General features: G+C 44.2%; 1 protein-coding gene across 1 annotated transcript in view; it reads right to left on the reverse strand.

Moving 5' to 3' along the window:
* Positions 1-19,196, reverse strand: part of TMCC3 (transmembrane and coiled-coil domain family 3) — a 310,336-nt gene extending 291,140 nt beyond the window's left edge. Inside the window, exon 1 of the mRNA XM_055118272.1 lies at positions 19,139-19,196. Coding sequence (XP_054974247.1) covers positions 19,139-19,147 — 9 coding nt within the window. The 5' untranslated portion in view covers positions 19,148-19,196. The remainder of the gene's footprint in view (positions 1-19,138) is intronic.
* Between the last annotated feature and the right edge of the window lie 3,082 nt (positions 19,197-22,278).

A 22,278-nucleotide genomic window follows, 5' to 3' on the forward strand; every position in this document is an offset into this window, starting at 1 on the left:
TTCTCTCCATCAACTCAGTTACCTCCCTCACTCCACATGACTCGGACTCACATCACACAAGGTGATACTTTAAGGTCATGAGTCTGCCTGCCATCCTGCCTGTTTATTGACAGTAAAGGTTTTACTCAACAGCCCCCATCCCCCCAACACCATGCCGCCCAGCCTTTCCAACACATAAAAATCAGTAGATTTTAAGGTCTTCTTGTAGAAGTTGATCCAGTAAGTCTGGAATTAGTCTGGAAATCTTACTTTCTAAAATCTGCTGCCACACCTCTGGCCTCGTCCACCCATTCCCACAAAGCATTCTAACAGCCAGCAAGGTTCAAGAACCACCAATCAGACAAAGAGCACATTCGGAGAGCAAATGACAGATATGACTTTTGGGTAGAAAGCACTTCAGAATTTACTGAAGGTGCCTGTGCTTAAATAACTTCATCCACATTTTATGGGCATGAAAAGTTTCATGCTGAGTGAAATGAGTCAGAAAGAGAGAGACAGACATAGAAAGATTGCACTCATCTATGGTATATAGAATAACAGAGTGGGAGACTAACACCCAAGAACTGTAGAAATAAGTACCAGGAGGTTGACTCCATGGCTTCGAGGCTGGCCTCACGTTCCGGGGAAAGGGCAACTCAGAGAAGCGATCACCAACTACATTGTAGTCGAAGGCCATGTGGGGGAAGGGAGTTGCGGGCTGAATGAGGGCTAGAGACTGAGCACAGCGGCCACTCAACACCTTTATTGCAAACCACAACAGCTAATTAGAGAGAGAAAACAGAAGGGAATGCCTTGCCACAGTGGCAGGGTGGGGTGGGGGGGAGATAGGATTGGGGAGGGTGGGAGGGACACTGGGTTTACGGGTGGTGGAGAATGGGCACTGGTGAAGGGATGGGTTCCCAAACTTTGTATGAGGGAAGTATAAGCACAAAAGTGTATAAATCTGTAACTGTACCCTCACGGTGATTCTCTAATTAAAAATAAATAAATTAAAAAAAAATAACTTCATCCACATTTTATCAGTGAGGAAGAAGGCTCTGAGGGGTCAGAGTTACAGCACTCAGAATGCTGTTCGGATGCTGTAGATGAGTTTGGGTATATATGACTTTGCTGTGGATTGCTTTGGATGCTGGTATATATGACTTTGCTGTGGATTGCTTCGGATGCTGTCGATAAGTATAATGCTGGACCACTATTTAAGCACCAAATTTCTCAGCTCTTGGTGAACTCTAATCTGACCTGAGGTCTCCCTCATCTCACAGGGTCCCGTGCAATTGGCCAACCCTCAACTATGACACCGAGACAGGGCTTGTACTTGGACATTGCTTAGAACAGTAACCCATGATCTCAACAGCTAGACTCGCCACATAGTTCAGAGTCCCTCTGCATCCCAGTTAACCACTTTTCACTATTTAGACACCAAAAAACTGCACTCAAATGGAACTTTAGTAAGTTTGCCAAATATACAGCTGGTAACATTCTAATTTCATGTGTAACTGGCAATAAGAAATTATCTGAACTTGAAGAATGAAAAACACATCGTGCCGTCAAATTCACTTCTCTGAAGAAAATAATGTCTATACTATAATTTCTATAACATTCCTGCTGGAATGCCAACTGCTTGATTTCAATGTATAATTGTAAGTTTTTAGTTAATGTGACTTCCTGGATGCTGATACATAGGAATGAGATTCCCTGAAATTAGGAAGGCAGGGGCATCAGATAAAGCAGGTTGGGGGAGGGAGGTATAAGAGTGTGTGTGCATTTCTCTGTGTGTCTACATGCACATTTGTGTGTGTGTACATGTGGGGGGCAACTAGTGAGGGACTGAACTACTCTTTCTGTCTGTGTAGCTCTGAGCAAGTGTTTCTGTGGGAGAAAAGGATGCCATGCCATGGGAAATAAGTGGCAGAATGACCTGGAATAAAGAAAAAACTCTAATGCCGATAGGCAAAGGGTCCACAAGCCAAACCCAGTGATATGTTTTGTAACGTTGACAAGGTTAAAAAAAAAGTTTTATAATCTTACATGATTGAGAAAATCAGAATAATATTTTATAGCATGTGAAAATTACATGAAATTCAAATTTCAATCTACAATTTAAGTTTTACTGGGATACAACCATACCATCATTTTATGCACTGTCTGTGGAGACATGCACATTACAGCAGCAGAGTCAAATGGTTGTGACAAGAGACCACATGAGCCACCAAGCCTAAAATATTTACGATCAAGCCTATTAATCAGAAAGCATGTCATTCTCAGTTTTTGTGAAAGAACTAGGCAGTATCCCTGAAACATATTCTGACCTAGCTTTCACTTGCTAAATAGGAGATAAAATACTAAATCGACACAAATATTTTTTCTTTGCAATTGATCTAAAAAAAGATGCACAATTCTCTTCTCTCAACCTGAGTGTCCCAATATTGACCTGAGGCTATTACAGTCTCCTAAATCAGAAGATGGGGCAGAGAAGGGCTTCTTCACATTCTAATCCATTATTGAAATGATGGATGCATTAAAATAAAAAAAGCCAACAGTGCATCTTATTCAGCAAGGCCCTCAGTTGAGGCTGTTTCAGCCTACCTTTGGTTGAAGAATAGGAGGTTATAGCCTGCCAACAAATATTTCCAGAACTACTGCCATTTTCCTAGCATTAATATTCAAACATTGGAAAATACCACATGGAAAACATACTTAAAGTAGAATGGCAAGAGTTGCTTGCTGTTCTTCCTCCTGTGAAGGTAGGAGCAGAGATCATCAGAGTCCAGACAGTTCCCAGGGTCCATTATCTAATTCCTGCCATTTCTGAAGGCAACATGAATTATGAAACATCTGTTGAGCCATTCAGCTGATTCAATTATAAGAATACTTCAAACCCCTAATTTGAACCGGAAAAAAAAAATAGGAGCCGTGTCCCCTTTGAACTGCCTGCTTAGCTGTTTGCTCACCACAGCTTTCTCAGGAATGAGAATAAGAAAAGTTCTCCATTAGAAAATGAATGCTTGCAAATATCCTGGAAAGCTAAACAATAATAATCCTAGTGGTTACAATAAAAATAATTAGAGTGTTTTTTCTAATCACTGCAAGTGCATATTTTAACTTATGACTTTATCAAACACACTGATTTACTGTTAATATAACTTCAGACTAACCTTACAACAAGAATAGTTAGAACCAAAAGAGACAAATGGACCCAATAATTATACAAAAAGAAGAGGCCAATGAGGGAAAAAGAAAAAGAAATCAAAGGGCTACAAATAAAAAAGAATTCAAGTTGTCACTATTTGCAGGTGACATAATGCATGCACGTACGCACACATAGACACACACACATACACACACAAACCCTTTAAAATGTCACAAAAAATTCTATTAGAAATAATCAGTGAGTAAAGTGGCAGGCTAAAAAAATAATACACAAAAATCTATTTTTTCTATATGTAAACAATGAACTGAATGAGAAATAAATCTATAAAGCAATCCCATTTACAATTGTATCAAAAGGAATTAAGTCTCTGGGAATGAACTTCAAAAAGGCTAAAGACTTAAAACGTCAAAAACTACAGAGTCTCTACATTTAAAAATACCAAAATAGGGGCTGGAGCGATAGCACAGCGGGTAGGGCGTCTGCCTTGCATGCGGCTGACCAGGGTTTGATTCCCAGCATCCCATATGGTTCCCTGAGCACCGCCAGGAGTAATTCCTGAGTGCAGAGCCAGGAGTAACCCCTGTGCATTGCCAGGTGTGATCCCCCCAAAAAATTGAAAAATATTCTATGTTCTATAGTTGGAAGAGTTGACATTATTAAAATGACAATCCACATCACAGTATACAGCTTCCATGCAATCCCTATCAAAATCCAAATGGCAATCTTTCAGAGTATAACAAGCTTTACTAAAAGATACATATGTGTATATATATATATACATATAATAACAAAAAATCTCCTGAACAGTAAAAATTCTGATAAGAAAGAACCTGGGTGGCAGTGAATTCCCTGGCTTTAAACTATATTACAAAGTTACAGTAATCAAAACTGTGTTGTATTGAATATAACCTATGGAATATAACTGAGATCCCTTAAATAAATTCTCAAATACACAGCTAACTTTATGAAAATTAGCAACTAATTTAATTTTTAAAAAGTCATCAGAAGGATAAAATGGAGAAAAATTTTCTTCCACAAATGGTGTTAGGAAAATTTGATAGTCACATACAAAATGAATGAAACTGGATAATTATCTCACACCATGCACAAATATTAACTCAAAATACAGGAAAGGTTTAGATGTTAGATGAGAATCCATAAAATACATCGAAGGACACATATACAAAACACATAATGATTCTGGCTTCTGTGATGTATTCTGTGATTCTATTCCATTGGCAAGGGAAACAAAAGCACAGATATACAAGTAGGATTTCATCAAACAAAGTCTTACTGCACTATAAAAGAAACTATCACTTAAACAAACAAAAATGTCTACTGAATGAGAGAAAATACTTGTGCACTGTACATCGGACAAAGGAATAATATCTAAGATATATAAAGAACTCACAGAACCCTAAAACAAATAACGAGCAGAACTGAAAACTTCTCCAAAGAAAACACACTGATGATCAACAATCACATAAAACAAAATGCTCCTCATCACTTATTACCAAAAAATGCAAATTAAGATAGCAATGAGCTATCACCTTATTTCACTGAGAATGGCATCTAAAAAAAACTGGAAACAACCAGTGCTGGTAAGAATGTGGTGAAATCCACTGCTGGTGGGACTGTAGGCTTGTTTGTCCTTTGTGGAAAGTCTCTACTTTAGAAAAGTCTCTTAAAAATGAAAAATAAAGCTCTGAATGATCCAGCAATTCCACTTCCGGGGACCTACCACGACAGGGAGGAAGGTGGCTTCAACCAAAGCAGAGGTGGAATAACTGTGGCAGTGGTTAGGGTGTGGTAACACTGTACCACTCTAAAACACATAAGCATTTACACACTTGTAAACCAATGTTCCCACAAAATAATTAAACAGAAAAACAACAAAGATTTTTTAAATTGTAGTTTCGACAGAAGCCAGGGACAAGAACCCCTGGGTGAATAAAGCAAGATGGAAGATTGAGAAGGAGAAGCCATGGGGAAGGTCTGCAGAGCCAGATAAGCTTGAGAGAAGAGAGGACACTTCAAGAGCATGGTCAACACTCAAGTGTCATTTTGATGGGACTAGAGGTAACACAAGGACCCTGGTGGAAGGTGGTGAAGCACTTTGGTGATGGTGAAATTCAGCACACATCAATTTGCCATAAACTTGAACAGTGTTATAACCATGTTACCTGAACTATAATTTTAAAAATTCAATTAAATGTTTTAAATTAAAATAAAACTATCTTTCTCAATTCCCCTGACACCCCAACTCACCTCTCCTGCCCTTCAGAGCAAAACATGCTCTTTCCTAGACTGTATTTTGGACAAGTTTTTATTAGTGCAATCATCACCACATGGTAACTATTTGTTTAAAAATTTGTTCCTCACTAAACTGAGAGTTCCTGGCACTGAGGGGATGTATGCTTTGGCAGTCCTAGTTCCTAAGTCAGCCCAAAGGCTCAAGAGTGTTAGGTGAATAAAAGAATGGATAAATAGTATTTACTGCAAATGACCAAACTAAAAAAAGATTTTTCAAGGGTTCAAGAAATATATATGATGTACAAAGTGTTTAGCACAATGCCTTGCACATAGCAAACATTTAAAGTAAATTTTGGCACTCTTCTTTCTATTATCATGAACAAATGTACCAAGAACTATGCTACAAAGTCTGTTTCAAAGCAATGCAAGCTACTAAATAAGGATGTTAAAATGCAGGATAGAACAACATCCTTCAGCTTTTTTACACCTGCAGACTAGGGAATCAGGAGAAATATTTCTCCAGTTGGCTGATAGATAAGATAGGAAGAAAAGCCAATGTTGAGAGCATTTTATTTAGCAAACCCATTGTTATAAGATTATAATTTTTAGCTAGTGAGACATTTGCCTCTGCTTAGACACCACGTGACTAGGCTGGAACTGGTCCACGTGGTGAAGAACAAGGGTATAGAAGACCTAATGTCGAGTAACCCCTGTCCTAAATCCAAGGCTTAGCAACCCAAATATTGGCCCGATTTCAGAAGATCTCACAAAATTCACCACAATTTGTTGTCAAGGTCTACTCATTTCACAATTAGCAGAAATCCCACTGTTGAACAATTTGCCATTAGTTAACAACAATATTGAATCTCAGGAAGATATTGAATAGATATTGAATCTATAAATACATAGAATTCATACCATCTCTATGCGTCTAGGGCTTGTGCACTGATCACCAAGGGCTCAGTACCATTTCACCATAAGAAAGACTCTTCCATCTATTCTTAGTAACTTTCTTCCTGTCTTCTCTAGTAACCACCAATGTTTTCACTAAGTCTAAGAGTTTGTTTTGTTGGATGTGTGTTTGTTTGTTTGTTTTTGCCAGTTTATTTATGTTAGATATTCATGGAACTCATGGAGCGATAGCACAGCAGGTAGGGCGTTTGCCTTGCACGCAGCCAACCCGAGTTTGATTCCTCCGCCCCTCTGATAGAGCCTGATAAGCTACCCGTGGTGTATTCGATATGCCAAAAACAGTAACAAACAATTCTCACAATGGAGACGTTATAGGTGCCTGCTTGAGCAAATCGATGAGCAATGGGATGACAGTGATACAGTGATACATATGCATGAAGCTATCTGATAATTGTCTCATACTTCATAACTTATTTCATTTAATACATTTGCTCCAAGTTCCACATTCAATTTGTCCCAAAAGGCAAACTTTCATTTTGTTTTGCTTTGTTTCTAATGGCAGAGCAGTGTTGCACTGAATCTGGTATATGTGTCCCAGCTGCCTCCCATTCTCACTAAGCCTTAGACCATCAGGCTTGTGGCCATACTTAAAGAAGCATCTTGGGCTTGCTAAAGATTCATTTCTCAAGATTCTGGAGTGAACAAGAAGGTCAAAAAGACAAAGAAGAGCAAGGGAGAGGGGAAACAGGAGATGCTGTTCCTGGCTGTTTTCTCTTCCTTTTCCCAAAGATAAATGCAACCTGTCAGGGAAACCCAGGTTATTTATCTAGAGCCAAATCAATCCTTCATTCATTCCACAGTTATTTCTGAAGTGCCGGGTAAAGGCCATCTGCTCCAAACACCCAACAACCAGGTAATTAAAACACACATAGTCAAAGACAGTCAGATCCCATGGAACATCAGTTTATCATAACAATTAATACTTTAAATGTGCATAAAGAGCCCTCCTTGAGACCAGGAGAAGGCTCACAGAGCTGGGGCAACTGCTTTGCAGGCAGGAGCCCAGTGTCGATTCTCAGCACCTCTTATCCCTATGTATCACCAGGAGTGACTCCTAAGCTCTGAGTGAAAAGTAATCCCTGAGCACAGCCAAGTGTGGCACCCAAACCTCAAAGTTAATCAAATTAAAGAACGCACAGATTCAGCATCCATGTAAATATGACAAAGGTAGCATCTAACAGTGGTTATGAGAGGATGAGTGATCAATATGTGTGGAAGTGATGACTGATTGCCTTTTTTGAAGGACAGTGAATCCCTACCTTGCTTATTCTGCTAAAATTAATTCCAAACAGATTAAAAGATTAAATATTAAAGACAAAACATAAAATCCTATTTGAAAACATCGGTAAATATCTTCAAATTGCAGACATGGAAGGATTACTTATAAAACAAAAGGCACAAACCACAATGGAATGGATAACTGCTAATACATTAAAATCCTTAAAATATTCCATTTTGAAAGACTTAAACTGAAAAAAAATACCTTTGCAACTCAGTAAGAAAAAGATGATCCAAAGGAAAAACAGAAGATCTGAACATATAACTCAAACACAAATGCCAATAAAAACAGAAAAATATGTTCAATCACACTTTCAATCAGGGAAATATGAATTCAAATCCTACTGAAGAAATATTTCACCCAGTTATATTTGGGGAAGAATTAACCATGACAGCACTGTTCAGTAAAAATACAATCCATCCATAAACTATTAACGAATTTTCTTTGAAGAAGTATATAGAAATATACTTCTATATATATTTAGATATATAGAAAATATATCTATATTTTTTCTAAATATATAAATATATTAATATAAGTAAATATATGATATAAATATATAAAATATATGTTTACATATTTATTTATTCTTCTGTTCCTCTCAGACAGCCCAGCAGGCTACCGAGAGTATCCCACCCACATGGAAGAGCCTGGCAAGCTCCCCGTGGAGTATTCAATATGCCCAAAACAGTAACAACAAGTCTCACCATGGAGATGTTACTGGTGCCCGCTCGAGCAAATCGATGAGCAACAGGATGACAGTGATACAGTGATTATTATATTTATATTATTATTTATTTATCATATACAATATATTATAGATTATATTATTACTTATATATGAATACATATAAATATATAAATATATTTCTAAATATATAGAAATATAGAATTGCTAGTATTCTCACCCTACAGCCCACCACTCCCACCCCTAAGTTACCTAAAACTCACATACAATTAGACACACAAAATCCCATCAGCACTATTAAAAACCAGCTAAATATACAGCAGAAAGAAAAAAATAACTAGGTTATGTAGTATTGCATTGCCTTAATATATTTAACCCTTTAAAACACATGATTAGTTACTTGATTCATTATCCAAAAAAAAAAAAAGCAAATTCAAAGGACCAGAAGGCCCTTGCATGCAGCTGACCTAGGTTCAACCCCTGACTCCCTGTACTGACCCCAAGAAGTGATCCTTGAGCACAAAGCTAGGACAGAGACCTAAGCAACACCATGTGTGGCACAAAAACAAAACAAAGCAAAATTTATTAAAATAAGCCAGCATTTCTCAACCTTTTTCTGACTGCAACTCCTTCCAACCTTGTTTCTTTCTTGTAGCCCTTCTGTTCTACTAATTGCCTCCTGGTCTTTTATTTTGACGCCCCCTCTTTTGCAATTTTTGTCCCCTTGGAATATCATGGGGGTCTAGAGAGGGCCATATGATCCTCAGTTGAGAAATACTATTCTAAGCTGTGGACCACAATAATCATCTTCAATGACTATCTCACCCCAAATGGCTCACAGGTGCCTCAAACTCCAAGTGCACAAACAGAAACCATCTTCCCAAATCCCACGCCTGGTTTTCCCATGGACAACTTACATCTCAGGTCATGGCCCGGACATACACTCAGCTCTAGCAAGCCAGAAACCTGGAAATTGTTAACTCTTGTCCTCCTTTATCCTCCACATCCTACCAGCTAATTATGTCTATTGATTCTGAGCCAGAGAGACAGTACATCAGGGAAGGCACTTGCTTGTGTGCTGTAACCATGGGTCGAATCCCCAGCACTAAATACAATCACACACACACTCACATTCACACATAAACACACACACACACACACATACCCCAAAACCAAGTCTAGTGATTCAATTGCTAAACACTTCTCCAACAGAATCCATCTCTCCCCTACCTTCTACCACCTCCCAGTCCTGCTCACCTTCTCTCCTCGCCTCCTACTCCATCTTCCTAGCTCCAGTCCATGCTTGACTTCTTGGTCAATGGAATCTTCTGAAATGAGTATTTGCTCTTTAAAGCTCTGCCATCTTTCACTGGCACCTCATTGCGCTTAGGATATTTCAACTCAGGATGTGCATAATCTCTCATGGTCTTGACTGTCTCTTCCTGCCCTCATTCAACTCTGGACCACTCCTCTTAACTGGGTAGTGGATGGGTGCCTCACTTCCTCAAACCTGTCCTTACCTTGTCTTCCTGGCTGCATCCATCCCCCCACCACTCCGCTCACACCCCACACCCTGCGATGCCCTCTTACCCTGCTGGCCCCAGCTCACCCTTCAATCACCCAGGTGCTGGAAGGTTATCCCAGCTCTCCTGCCCGGAACTCCCACTCCACCCCCTAGCAATTCAGTCTTCCTCTATAACCTTGTCTCCCCCGTTCCCAGTACCAGGGATGTTTCTTCTCAGACACAGGACCCATGTTGGGTGAGGAAGGAGAGTCGGACCTGCCCACACCTAGTGGGTTCTGCACACAAACAGGTGGCAGGACCTCATTTCCTAAGTCTGATGCAGGAAACCATAGCACATGCTGGGTCTACAGGCAAGCAAAGATGATGAAGTTGGCACTTTGGCCGCCTCCCCCTATCTAAAGAGACACATTTCCAAGAGTGACCTGTCATGCTCTGGGTTTGTTTCCTTTCTCCCAGCTGCTCTGGCAGGCTCTGGGGGCACCATCCATCAGGATGGAGCTAGAGGCTGCAAGACTCCCAAGGAGCCAGCTTCATTTCCCAAGCCAGAGGGGGAAGTCCTGGGTACTTTCAACAGAGTCATGCTTGCAATCTTGTTAGGATGATGATGATGAAAGTGGAAAGGCTTTTTTGGCAAGATCACTGCCTGTTTCTATTTTTGCTTGGGGTGAGGGACGTTTCAGGCACAGGCACAGCTGGGGAGGCTCGGCGGCTGCCAAGGCTGGAGGCTGCCCGAGTTCACCAGTGGTTCACCCAGCACAGAAGCTCTCCATGGTAAATCCCCAACCAGCCGTCGTGGGTTTTTTTAGCACAACTTTTTTTTTTTATTGTTGTTATTGAATCACCACAAGATACAGTTACAAAACTTTCATGTTTGAGTTTCAGTCATACAATGATCGAACACCCATTCCTCCACCAGTGCACATTCTCCACCACCAAAGTCCCCAGTATTATCACCCTCTTTCCAACCCTCCCCCTGCCTCCATGGCAGACAATTTCCCCCATACTCTCTCTCTACTTTTGGGCATTATGGTTTGCAATACAGACACTGAGTGGCTATCACATTTGGTCCTTTATCTACTTTTAGCACACATCTCCCATCCTGAATGATTCCTCCAACCATCATTGTCTTAGTGATCCCCTCTCTATTCCAGCTGCCTTCTCCCCCAACTCATGAGACAGGCTTCCAACTATGGAGCAATATTCATGGCCCTTGTGTTGACTGTCCTTGGGTGTCAGTCTTATATTATGTTATATCAGATTCCACAAATGAGTGCAGTCCTTCTACGTCTGTCCCTCTCTTTCTGACTCATTTCACTTAGCATGATTCTCTTCATGACCATCCACTTATTAGCAAATTTCATAACTTTATCTCTCCTAACAACTGCATAGTATTCCATTGTGTAGATGTACCAAAGTTTCGTTAACCAGTCGTCTGTTCTCAGGCACTCAGGTTGTTTCCAGATTCTAGCTATTGTGAACAGTGCTGCAATAAACATACAGGTGCAGATGTCATTTCCACTGTGCTTTATTTGCACCCTCAGGATAGATTCCCAGAAGCGGTATTCCGTGGTCATATGGAATTCAGCACGACTATTAAAGAGTGCAGACTCCAGTGCCAGAGTGGCCTGGTTTCAAATCTGCGCTACAGGGGCCAGGGCAATAGTACAGCAGGTAAGTTTGCTTTGGTCAAACCCAGGATCGATCCCCAGCATCCCATATGGTCCCCCAGCCTACTCAGGAGCAATACCTGAGTGCAAAGTCAGGAGTAAGCTCTTAGAAAAAAATAACCCTGTAGCACTATCCTCCTGTTGTTCATTGATTTGCTCGAGTGGGCACCAGTAACGTCTCCATTGTGAGACTTGTTGTTATTGGTTTTGGCATATAGAATACGCCATGGGTAGCTTACCAGGCTCTGCCATGTGGGTGGGATACTCTCGGTCGGTAGCTTGCTGCGCTATCCGAGAGGGATGGAGGAATCAAGCCCGGGTCGGCCGAGTGCAAGGCAAACGCCCTATCCACTATGCAATCGCTCCAGTGCAGCAGGTAGAGCGTTTGCCTTACATGTGACCGACCCGGGTTTGATTCCTCCGTCCCTCTCGGAGAGCCCGACAAGTTACCAAGAATATCTCACTCACACGGCAGAGCCTGGCAAGCTACCTGTGGTGTATTCGATATGCCAAAAACAGTAACAAGTCTCACAATGGAGACATTACTGATGCCCGCTCAAGCAAACTGATGAAACAAACAAATATAAAGTTAAAAAATAAATAAAGTTGCACTACATCAGGAATTCACTGTTTTATGCTGGGCAGATTACTGTGTCGCTCTGTGTCTCACTTCCTCATATGCAAATGGAAGCAAAACAGCACTGAGTCTCAGGCCGGGTGTGTGGAGTAAATGATTGAACAATATGTACAGCAGTGTTAAAGAGACCTGGGGCAGAGAAATAGGGAGGGACATGCAAGTGGAAGGGTGAGAAATGGAACTGAGACAGAGCAAACATTATCTACTGGTAACAATGACTGAGCAACTGGAGCAGATCTGCCTTCGGACCTCAGGAGACCCCACCATAGTAGACAAACATGTCACATGGCTAATAACTGAGCTGGGTCTCCTGGAGATTGTTCCTCAATCCCTGGGAAATGGTGTCTCCACTCTCCACACAGGTCCCTGGGAGGGCAGAGTTCCTGGGTTGTAAATGGAGCAAAAAAAAGGTATAAGAAATAGAAAGATTAAACCAAATAATACCAGACTTGGAAATTTTCTCAATTTAGGGAAGTGACAGGTTTCCTAGTATCATTCCCTATCCAGGCAAAACAGAGCCCGTTATCTCTGTAAAGACTCAGAATTCAACAGGCCAGAATGAAACCAAAGTCACCGTGACAGACTTCCCCAGAGGGACAGCCCCTCTCTCCCAGATCAGATGAAAATAGGAAATGGAAATAAGGGTCATAAGGTGTTTGGGTGGGTGGTAGAGCAGTGGCAAGCAGCTTCAGAAACACAGAAATCACCTCGGCCCTGTGGCAAGACCACGCAGGGCTGGGCTACTGTTGGCCAGATACAGCATCCAAATCCAGGTCAGCCTGAAACATTAAAACAACTGGACACCCCAGAATGTCACTTTCTTCATCTATCAAACAGAAACAAGATTCTCAGTTCTCTGAGAATCATGGCGATTACACCTCTATGAACAAGAGGCTTTGATCTGGGTTAGGAAGACAGCCCTCTCCCACATTGCTGGTGGGGAAGGTATAAACCAAGGACAATTCAGTCCTCTCTCTTTTCACTTCACAAACCTAAGGAGCACTTACAATGTGTTGGGCAGGTACTAGACTTAGCATTTACAAATGTTATACCCACTCCATTTTTGTGGTAGATGGTTTATGGAAGTAGTGACAACAACTCTCTCCACTTGTTCTTGGATTCTTGTTCTTGGAGGGTCTCATTACACCAGATGCTGAACTTGGCCATGAGACCTGCTGTGGCTTGTGGGGCGATACCAAATACAATAGCAGCCAAGACTGAAAAGTCCTTGTGCTTGAGGTTTTCTATTCTTGCTACATTTTCTATGTTTTTTTTAATGGGGGACCCTGGGGACACAATGTGAAGAAATCTAGGCTAAAGACTGAAGCTCAAGGGAGCTTGTGCCATGCACAAAGAGGTGCCCACAGACCAGTCACCTGCCAACTCAATTATGAGCAAGGCCACCCGACATTCCCCAGTTATCAGATGACCTGCTTGGAACATAGAGGCATGAGAGAACCCAGCCAAGCTCAATGGTGCTGGCCCAGAGTAGAAAAATCAACCATTCAAACCAAAGACTCATCAGATAAGTAAAATAATTGCTGTTTTGAGGCATTAAACTTTAGGGTGATTTAGTATGCAACACCAACTAACTGACATAGTCCTCACAGTCCCATTTTGATAAGTACTATTATCCTTCCCATTTGATAAGCAACTGAGGCAAAGAGAGACTAAGTAACTAATACAGCTTGTAAGAAAGAGAGTAATTCAACTTCAGGCAACGCAGCACTAAAGGGTTGCTATATTTAAGAATATTGCTAGAGATATGCCCCATGCACTATGTCACATTCCTGAACAAAAGATGTATATAAAAGTTAACTCAGAAATTCAACTGTAATGGCTCATAAAGATAGACTTGCAGAATCATGCATGTATAGGATGAATTGGTGCAGCATGGTTGATACTAAGAAAAGACTAGAAACAACCAATTTAGTGTATTCATATAAAGTTTAGGCAGGTGCTGGGGGTGTGGTTTGGTGCTAGAGTACATGTTATGATATAAGAGACCCTGAGTTTGATCCCCCACACTAAAAGAAAGAAGCAGGTGAATCAAATACTTGTGTATAAGGGGGGAAAGGATGTGCTCTTGTATATTACATTTCCATTCCCTTTTGTGCATAAAATATAGATGGTTTCAGGCTACCACTTACATTTGTATGTGAAAAAGGGACATATTGTGCATATATAACCACAGGTACATGCAGAGATTATTTCTGAATGGTCACACAAAATGAGCTTAATTAACACCATTACTTCTGGAGGAAGGGAACCAGCTGGCTGGCATAAAAAATAGGAGAAATAATTCTCTAAACTTTTTCATACTTAGGAATTTTATGTTGTGTCAAGATAGAACTGATTGATTTTATCTTAAAGAACTATGAAAATGAAGGGAGACAATAAATGCCTGGCAGAGAAGAGCCCAATCAATAAACAGTGTCTATCAACATATTTCCCACAACTGACTTGTTATGCTATTATAAACCTTTTTGTATTTTTCAAGTAACCCATCTCCTGAATCTTCTGGATCTGCAACAGAAAGAGGTCTCTGGATACAAAATGAAGAATAAAGCATTTAGAATGGGAAGAGGGGAGATAAGAATGCAGCGCTGGTGGCACTGCCAGGAGGGGTAAAGCCTGGGGCACTGGTAAAGTACCATTTCAGCTTCTCCTCAGAGAAACCCAATTACTGGGCACCCTCTGTGCTCCGGCTTGAGAAATCCCTATGCTCCTCTCCACTCTTCATGAAAACCAAATCAAAGTCCGTTCCCTTTCTCTTCTCACAGCAGGGCTACCCACCCTCCACAGACGCTGATTTACAACAGCTGGAAGGCTGCCACATGCATCTACCAAACTACTTCATTACCTGCTGCTCCCAAACCCCAGTTGATCCCGGGCAGAAGCAAGTAGTGTGGAGACAACAGCGTGTGATGGCAAGAGGCAGGCAAACCCAGGGCCAAAGCCTAGCTCCTCTGTGTGGCTACAGAGCCTGGAACAATGCCCTCAACATTGGTAAGATACCTGTCCTAGCTGGAAAAGAGGACAAGGCCGAGAGATAATACAGGGGGCAATGCACTTGCCTTGCAATATGGCCAACTATACTCAATCCCTAGCCCCATATATGGCCCCCACACCAGCACTGCTAGTGAGTGTTTGCTAACTAATATTAGCACCTTTGTTAGCATTGGGGGTGCTCCAACCAAGACCCTCCCTTTCATTTTTACACGTACACACACACACCAAAAATTTGTGATCTTATTATGTATACACTGGGCTGGAGTGATAGCACAGCAGGTAGAGCATTTGCCTTACATGCGGTTGACCCGGGTTCGATTCCTCCGTCTCTCTCTAGGAGAGCCCGGCAAGCTACCGAGAATATCTCGCCCACATGGCAGAGCCTGGCAAGCTACCCATGGCGCATTCAATATGCCAAAAACAGTAACAAGTCTCACAATGGAGACATTACTGGTGCCCACTCAAGCAAATCTATGAGCAACAGGATGACAGGGGTACAGTGATACAATGATGTACACATTAGAGGACCCCCCACCTCTCCTTTATTACAGCATCAGCAAGTTCCCTTGTCCCTGCCTTCAAAATGCCACCCCTGTCAAGGTAAGTACACTGGTGATGGGTGTGGTGTTGGAATTATGTACACAAGAAACCAACATTAACAGTATTGGACATCAAAGAACCTCAATTAAAAAAATACTACTGTCCCTGTTGCTCCATCACCCTGAACACAAGTGGGTCTCCCTTCCCCACTACGCTACTCACCCCAGAATTTATTCCACATCCAAGAGCCAAGCTTCAAAAAATATAAACCAGATGTTGTCCATCATTCTATCTCTCCATTTAAAATTCTCTAATATTCTTTTTCATAAAAATTAAAATGCAAGGGCTGGGGCTAGGTAGATAGTACAGTAGGTAAAGAGCTTGCCTTGTATGTAGCCAACATAGGTTTGATACCTAGCACCCCATCCTGCCAGGAGTGATCACTGCATGCAGAGCCAAGTAAGCCCTGAACACCACTGGTGTGCAACCCCCACCAAAAAAATTAACAAGTAAATAAATAATCCAAGGACTGAAGAAATAGTACAGCAGTTAAGGCACTTCCTCCTCCAGATTCAATTCCCAGCACTGCATTTGGTCCCCTGCGTAGCCTCAGGTATGATCCCTGAGCACAGAGCCAGGAGGAAGCCTCAAAGCACAGCCAGTGGGGCCAAAAAACAATACAAAAATTCAAAACCAAGTTTTTATTTTGTTTCTGTTTTTGGAGTTGGTTTTTTTTTTCATTTTGGGTCGCACTTGGTGATTCTCAGGGGTTACTCCTGGCTCTGCACTCAGGAATCACTACTGGCAGAGCTCACGGGACCTTATCAGATGCTGGGAATCGAACCCAGGTTGACTGTGTGCAAGGCAAATGCCTTACCCGCTGTGCTATCACTCCAACCCCTCAAATCCAATTTTTGAATCCTAGCCAACAAGGGCAATAGCACAGCGGGTAGGGCATTTGCCTTACATGCGGCCGACCTGGGTTCAATTCCTTCGTCCCTCTCAAAGAGCCCACCAAGCTATTGAGAGTATCCCGCCCACACAGCAGAGCCTGGCAAGCTACCCGTGGCATATTTGGTATGCCAAAAACAGTAACAACAAGTCTCACAATGGAGACGTTACTGGTGCCCGCTCGAGCAAATCGATGAACAATGGGATGACAACCAACAAGGCCCCAACACATGCGGTCCCTGCCTATGTCTCTACACTCGCTGCATTCCACTCTCCAGGACCCAGACCCAATCCCCTCTGCTAATGAGTCTCCTTCCTGCTTCTCCTGAAGGTCTATTCCTTTCCTGCTTCTGAACCATCTGATGTTCCCCAATGGGGACCACTCTTTGTCCTGAACCTTAACCTTCTTTTCATCATGCAATTCACAGAGAATCCTTAGAAATGCCTTCCTTGTCCACACACATAAAACATAACTATCCAACACCCATTTCACGATCCTGCTTTATTGTCTTCATACCACTCCTCACTGTCCGAAGTCTTATGAACTATTTAAATTCTCAATTGAAGGACAGTCCTAGAAAACTTTGCTGTCTTTTTCACTAGACTCCCAGAGTTTGCAATCGCATCTACACATACACAATCTACACAATCGCATGTACGGGTGCCTTATGGTGATTAGGTGATGCATGTTTAAAACACAGATTGCTGGTTTGGGTCCCAGTTTCAGTGATCCTATAGTTCCAGAGCAAGATGCTTTGAAGACGCTCTTTCAGGAGACACCTGGGTCTTTCCTCCTAAAGCAGACAGCATGCAGATCAGTTTCACACTGGTCAACGTCCTCCACTCCCACCTCCACATCTTAAAATCTCCTTCTCCACAGAGATTCTCAAACTTTTCCCTTCTTATTGCTCTCCAGCCCCCTGCCTACTGGTTGGTCCCTAGATGCATGTCATGACCCCTGCATTTCTGCAATTTTCATCAATGACCCTCTGGGGTATCCTAGAGACCCCTATTTTGGAAATACTGCTCTACAGCACCCTACTCAAGTGTGCAGAGTCCATCCCAGTAGATTTCTTAATCACCCTTGTGGCACTGAGTATAAAAAGATGGTTGCTGGCCCCCAAATTTAGACTTTAAACAACCCTACAATGGAAACAACCCTGTTTCCATTGTTGCTGCGCCACCAGACCCAGGCATGCGACCTGCCAGCTGGCTGGAATCCTGTTCTCCCCAGAAACACCTGAGCAGGTCTGGACTTCCTCCAAAAAGGTAAGCCAGGTAAATTTCCATGTCTGCTCACTAACAGACTTTCCAGCAGCAGCAAAGGCCAATTTATACTTGTTCTGCATAACCTTTAAAATACCAATGAGAGGAGACAAGAGAAGAAGGAGGGAGGGGGAGACGTCATTCTTCCACCCGGGCAAAGGGCAGAACAAGGCTTCCTCTGAAGCAACCCAGCACCTGAGAGGCAGAACTCTTTGAAAGGGCCACTGGACCGGCGATGCAAGAAGCCCCAGTCCAATCCTAGTGGTGGGCTTACTCTGCTTATGCTTGTTTTTGCTATTTCTTCCTAAAAGCTGTCCCTTCAAAAAACAACACAACCCACCTCATCCCCGAAGTTTGCTCAGCCCCCACACTGTCATGGGCACCGGTTTCCGGGGGGTGGGGGGGTGTGAAGGGCGGCCTGAGAAAGTCCATCCCAAAGGCTGGAAAGGAACAGGCAATCTAGGACTCCAGGCAATGCACACGTTCCTCTAAATCAGCTCTCCCGACAGCAAGGAGGGACCCGGCTGCGCGGGGTGGGGCAAAGGGCCAAGCTCTGCAGAAAGATAGGCGCCAAGCAGCCCCCATTTCCCAGGCAGGGCGTCTCCTGAGATGGAAGTCCAGCGGGTTGGACCAAGTTTTCCCACTGAGAGGCCAGGAGAGGGGAAGGCGGGGTGCGCCTCCCACCTGCTCCCTAGGACAGCAGCCAGGGCGCCTCTCGAGGTCTCTGCGCCGGTTCCCCAGCGCCTCGTACACTCCCTCGAGCCTTCCCACGCCCGGAGAAGGAGCACTTGGGGGTCGAGGGATGCTTACTCGCCACCACCACCACCACCACCTACCCCTCGCCCACTCGTCCTGGTCCCCGGGGGGCTGCCCCTTCCCTCCCGCGATGCCCGCGCCCAGGGCGTAGCGCCGACGCCCAGAGGGCGGGAAAGTTTCCGAGGCTCCCGGGGACGCGGCGGGGAGCTGAGCAGCCGCAGAACGCATCGTGCAAGCGGGCGTCAGGGGTTCCCCCCGAAAGCCAGAGACTGGGGGATTGGGGGGCTTGGGACGAGCAGCCCCCTCCCCCGACGTGTCCGCACTGACGCCCCCGGGGCGGGGCGAAGAGAGACGCGGCCGACGCCCCCCAGCTCCGCCACGACGTGCGAGCGGCGCGTGTCTCCGGGGCGCAGGGGTCCCGCCCGGGCGCGGCGCACTCACCTTCCGCATGGTGCCGGCAGCTGTGGGCAGAGTGGGCAGCGTGGACAGCGGCCGGGCGGCGCGATGGGGCCCGCCGGGAGAACCGCACACGCGTGCGCCGCGGCCGGGGAGCAGGGGAGCGGGCGGGAGGGCGGCCTCTGCCGGGCGGCGCGCCCAGCTCGGGGACCTCCTTCTGCACAGTCGCGGTGACCCAGAGAGGCCCCCGACGCCCTGGGCCCACCACCACCCCCGCACCCTCAAGCCCGGAAGGTTGGAAAGTCAACTCTGAGTCGCACCCAACCCTTCAGGGAGGTGGATTTCAAGACACCCCACCCCACCCCAGCCCCCCACCCCCAGCCGCTCAAAGGGAATGGGTAGAAAAGTGAGTGGGAATTGTGGCCACTTTTTCAAAATTTCCTCCTGACTGCCTGAGAGATGCTACCGCGGGTAGGGCATTTGCCTTGCATGCCACAGACCCGGGTTTGATCCTTGACATCCCATATGATCCCCTAAGCCCACCAGGGGGCTATCCCCGAGTGCAGAGCCAGGAGTAAGACCTGAGTGCCGCGGGGGTTGTGGCTAAACAAAAAGAGCTAAAGTAGCTTCTCCTTTGGGTCCAGTTGGATGGGCTGTCCCTGCAACTCCAGGCGCGTCCATCAGCTTTTTTTGTTTGTTATGCTTTTAGGGCCCTATCTGACTATGCTCAGGGGCTTATTTCCAGCTCTGCACTCAGGAATCACTCCTGGCAGTGCTCGGGAGACCCTGTGGGATGCCAAAGATAGAACCGGGGTCGGCTATGTGAAAGGCAAACGCTCTAGCCATTGTACTATCGCTCCTCACACCCCCTGCCCCCCACATCAGCTTTTTTGAAAGCTCTGAACATTCATGAAACTTTTGGGGGCACGGGGAAGGAAGAAGGGAGAGTGGGGAAAAGTGGACGAAAGACCACCTCTTGAGACCGAGACCTCTGAAATGTAATGGTCAGACCTCAGGAGCACAGACTTCTGCACCCCAGATTTAACTTTATGGCTCAACTCGATTGCATACAGTTACACTTTGATTTTCTGGGGAGTGGGTCCACATTCAACAAATTAAGCTGTAAAGGACAGTGGGCAGAGTCCAGTCAGCTGAGACTGAGATTGCAGAGAAGCAAGGGGACAAACCACAGGGGCACTCCAGGCTTCCATCCTACTCTTCTGGTTACCACGAGGGAGGGACCTTCTTTTTTTAAATTTTTTTAAATTAATTTATTTTTTAATTAGTGAGTCACAGTGAGGGTACAGTTACAGATTCACACATTTTCGTGCTTGTTTTTCCCTCATGCAATGTTCAAGAGCCCATCCCTCCACCAGTGTCCATTCTCCACCACCAATGAACCCAGTATCCCTCCCACCCCCCAATCCTATCCCCCCCACCCCACCCCACCTCTGTGGCAGGGCATTCCAATTTGTTCTCTCTCTCCTTTTGGGTGTTGTGGTTTGCAATCGGGGTATTGAGTGACGATCATGTTCAGTCTCTAGTCTGTTCAGCACGAATCTCCCTTTCCGCGTGGTATCTCCAATCACATTTTACTTGGTGTTTGGGAGGGACCTTCTTTCTCAAACCTCTTTTCCAGAGCGAGGTTTTTCTGGTGGTCGTGACTGCAAGAACCCTGAGTGGAGAGCTCAGAAGGTATTGCGAACCTGGCCCAGTTTCATCCCCAAGCATTGGTCATGCCCATCCGCTCATTTCTAAAACCTGCCTTGCAGTGTCTGCTAAGATGAGAACATGACAGTCTCCACTTTTGCCTTAATGGGGTGTTGCTCTATCTTTCATCAGTGAGGGCCAATCCTATGTCAATGCACTGGATATGTGCACCTATATTAGCAGATAAAACACCGGTCTAGGGCCAGAAAGATAGTACAGGGGTGAGAGTGCTCGCCTTGCTGTGACTGACCCTTGTTTGACCCCCAGCCCCCCAGCACCTCGTCTGGTCCCCTGACCATAACCAGGAGTGATTGCCTGAGCACAGAGCCTGTTAGAGACAGCTCTGAGCGCAAAACAGAAGCCAGGGAAAGGAACGTGGGGAGAAGGGATGTGTGTGTGTTTGGGGAGGGGAGCAGGATGTCACAACCCTATTACTGCAGAACTCTATCTTCCTGCAAAACCTCAGTGCAGAGCAAAACTTTGTTTTCAGTAATTACCTCTCCAGTCACTCCAAGTAACTCAGAACTAGCTCAGATGATTAGAGCGGGGAGGTGGGGGAGATGGCGGATGTGCAACTACAACTAAGGGAATAGTAGCATTAACCTCCCAATCATGAAAACACTGCACAAACCTGAATCAGAAACAAGGGTAAGACGAAATAAAGGGCGAGGATCTTCCAGGAAGAAATCTGGCCTTTCTCCTTCTAATGCAGAGCAAAGTACATCAAACAGCACAGAATTCCAGGCAGCCTGAATGCAATGCAGGAAAATAAAAAACAAAAAGCAACCTCCTTCATTTACAAAAGGATCCATTGTAAGCATGTAAGGATGCTTGCATTTTGAAACAGCTGTGACAGGTAAGGCAGAGAGCAGTGCGAATGCAGAGGCTTGTGCTAGGTAGACATTTCATTGCATGGATGCCAATTATTTTGGCAGATTACCTCTGTCAAAGAAGCACCCTTATAATTTTCTAACATTGATAGTGTCAGCAGCACTACAGAAACCAAATATTAACTAAACTAAATACCTTTATGATCCAATGCACTGTAGCACTGTAGCACTGTCATCCCATTGTTCATCTATTTGCTCGAGCAGATACCAGTAACCATCTCCATTGTGAGATTTGTTGTTACTGTTTTTGGCATATCGAATACACCATGGGGAGCTTGCTGGGCTCTGCTGTGTGGGCAGGATACTCTCGGTAGCTTGCAGGGCTTTCCGAGAGGGAAGGAAAAATCGAACCTGGGTCGGCTGTGTGCAAGGCAAACGCCCTACCTACTGTGCTATAGTTCCAGTCCCAATGACATTTTGTATGCCAGCACAAGAAGAGAAGAGGTGAATAATGTATTAGAAAACTAAAGAGATGAACAAAACCATCTAACTCCCTTTGGCTTTGACTTCTTAGCTACATAAACTGGGAATTTTTCTCCCTTGGTGTCAATTTCATCAGCTTGGACTTTGATGCTTTGTCTTTGG

This window comes from Sorex araneus, chromosome 10 (assembly GCF_027595985.1).
Source record: "Sorex araneus isolate mSorAra2 chromosome 10, mSorAra2.pri, whole genome shotgun sequence".
NCBI lineage: Eukaryota > Metazoa > Chordata > Mammalia > Eulipotyphla > Soricidae > Sorex > Sorex araneus.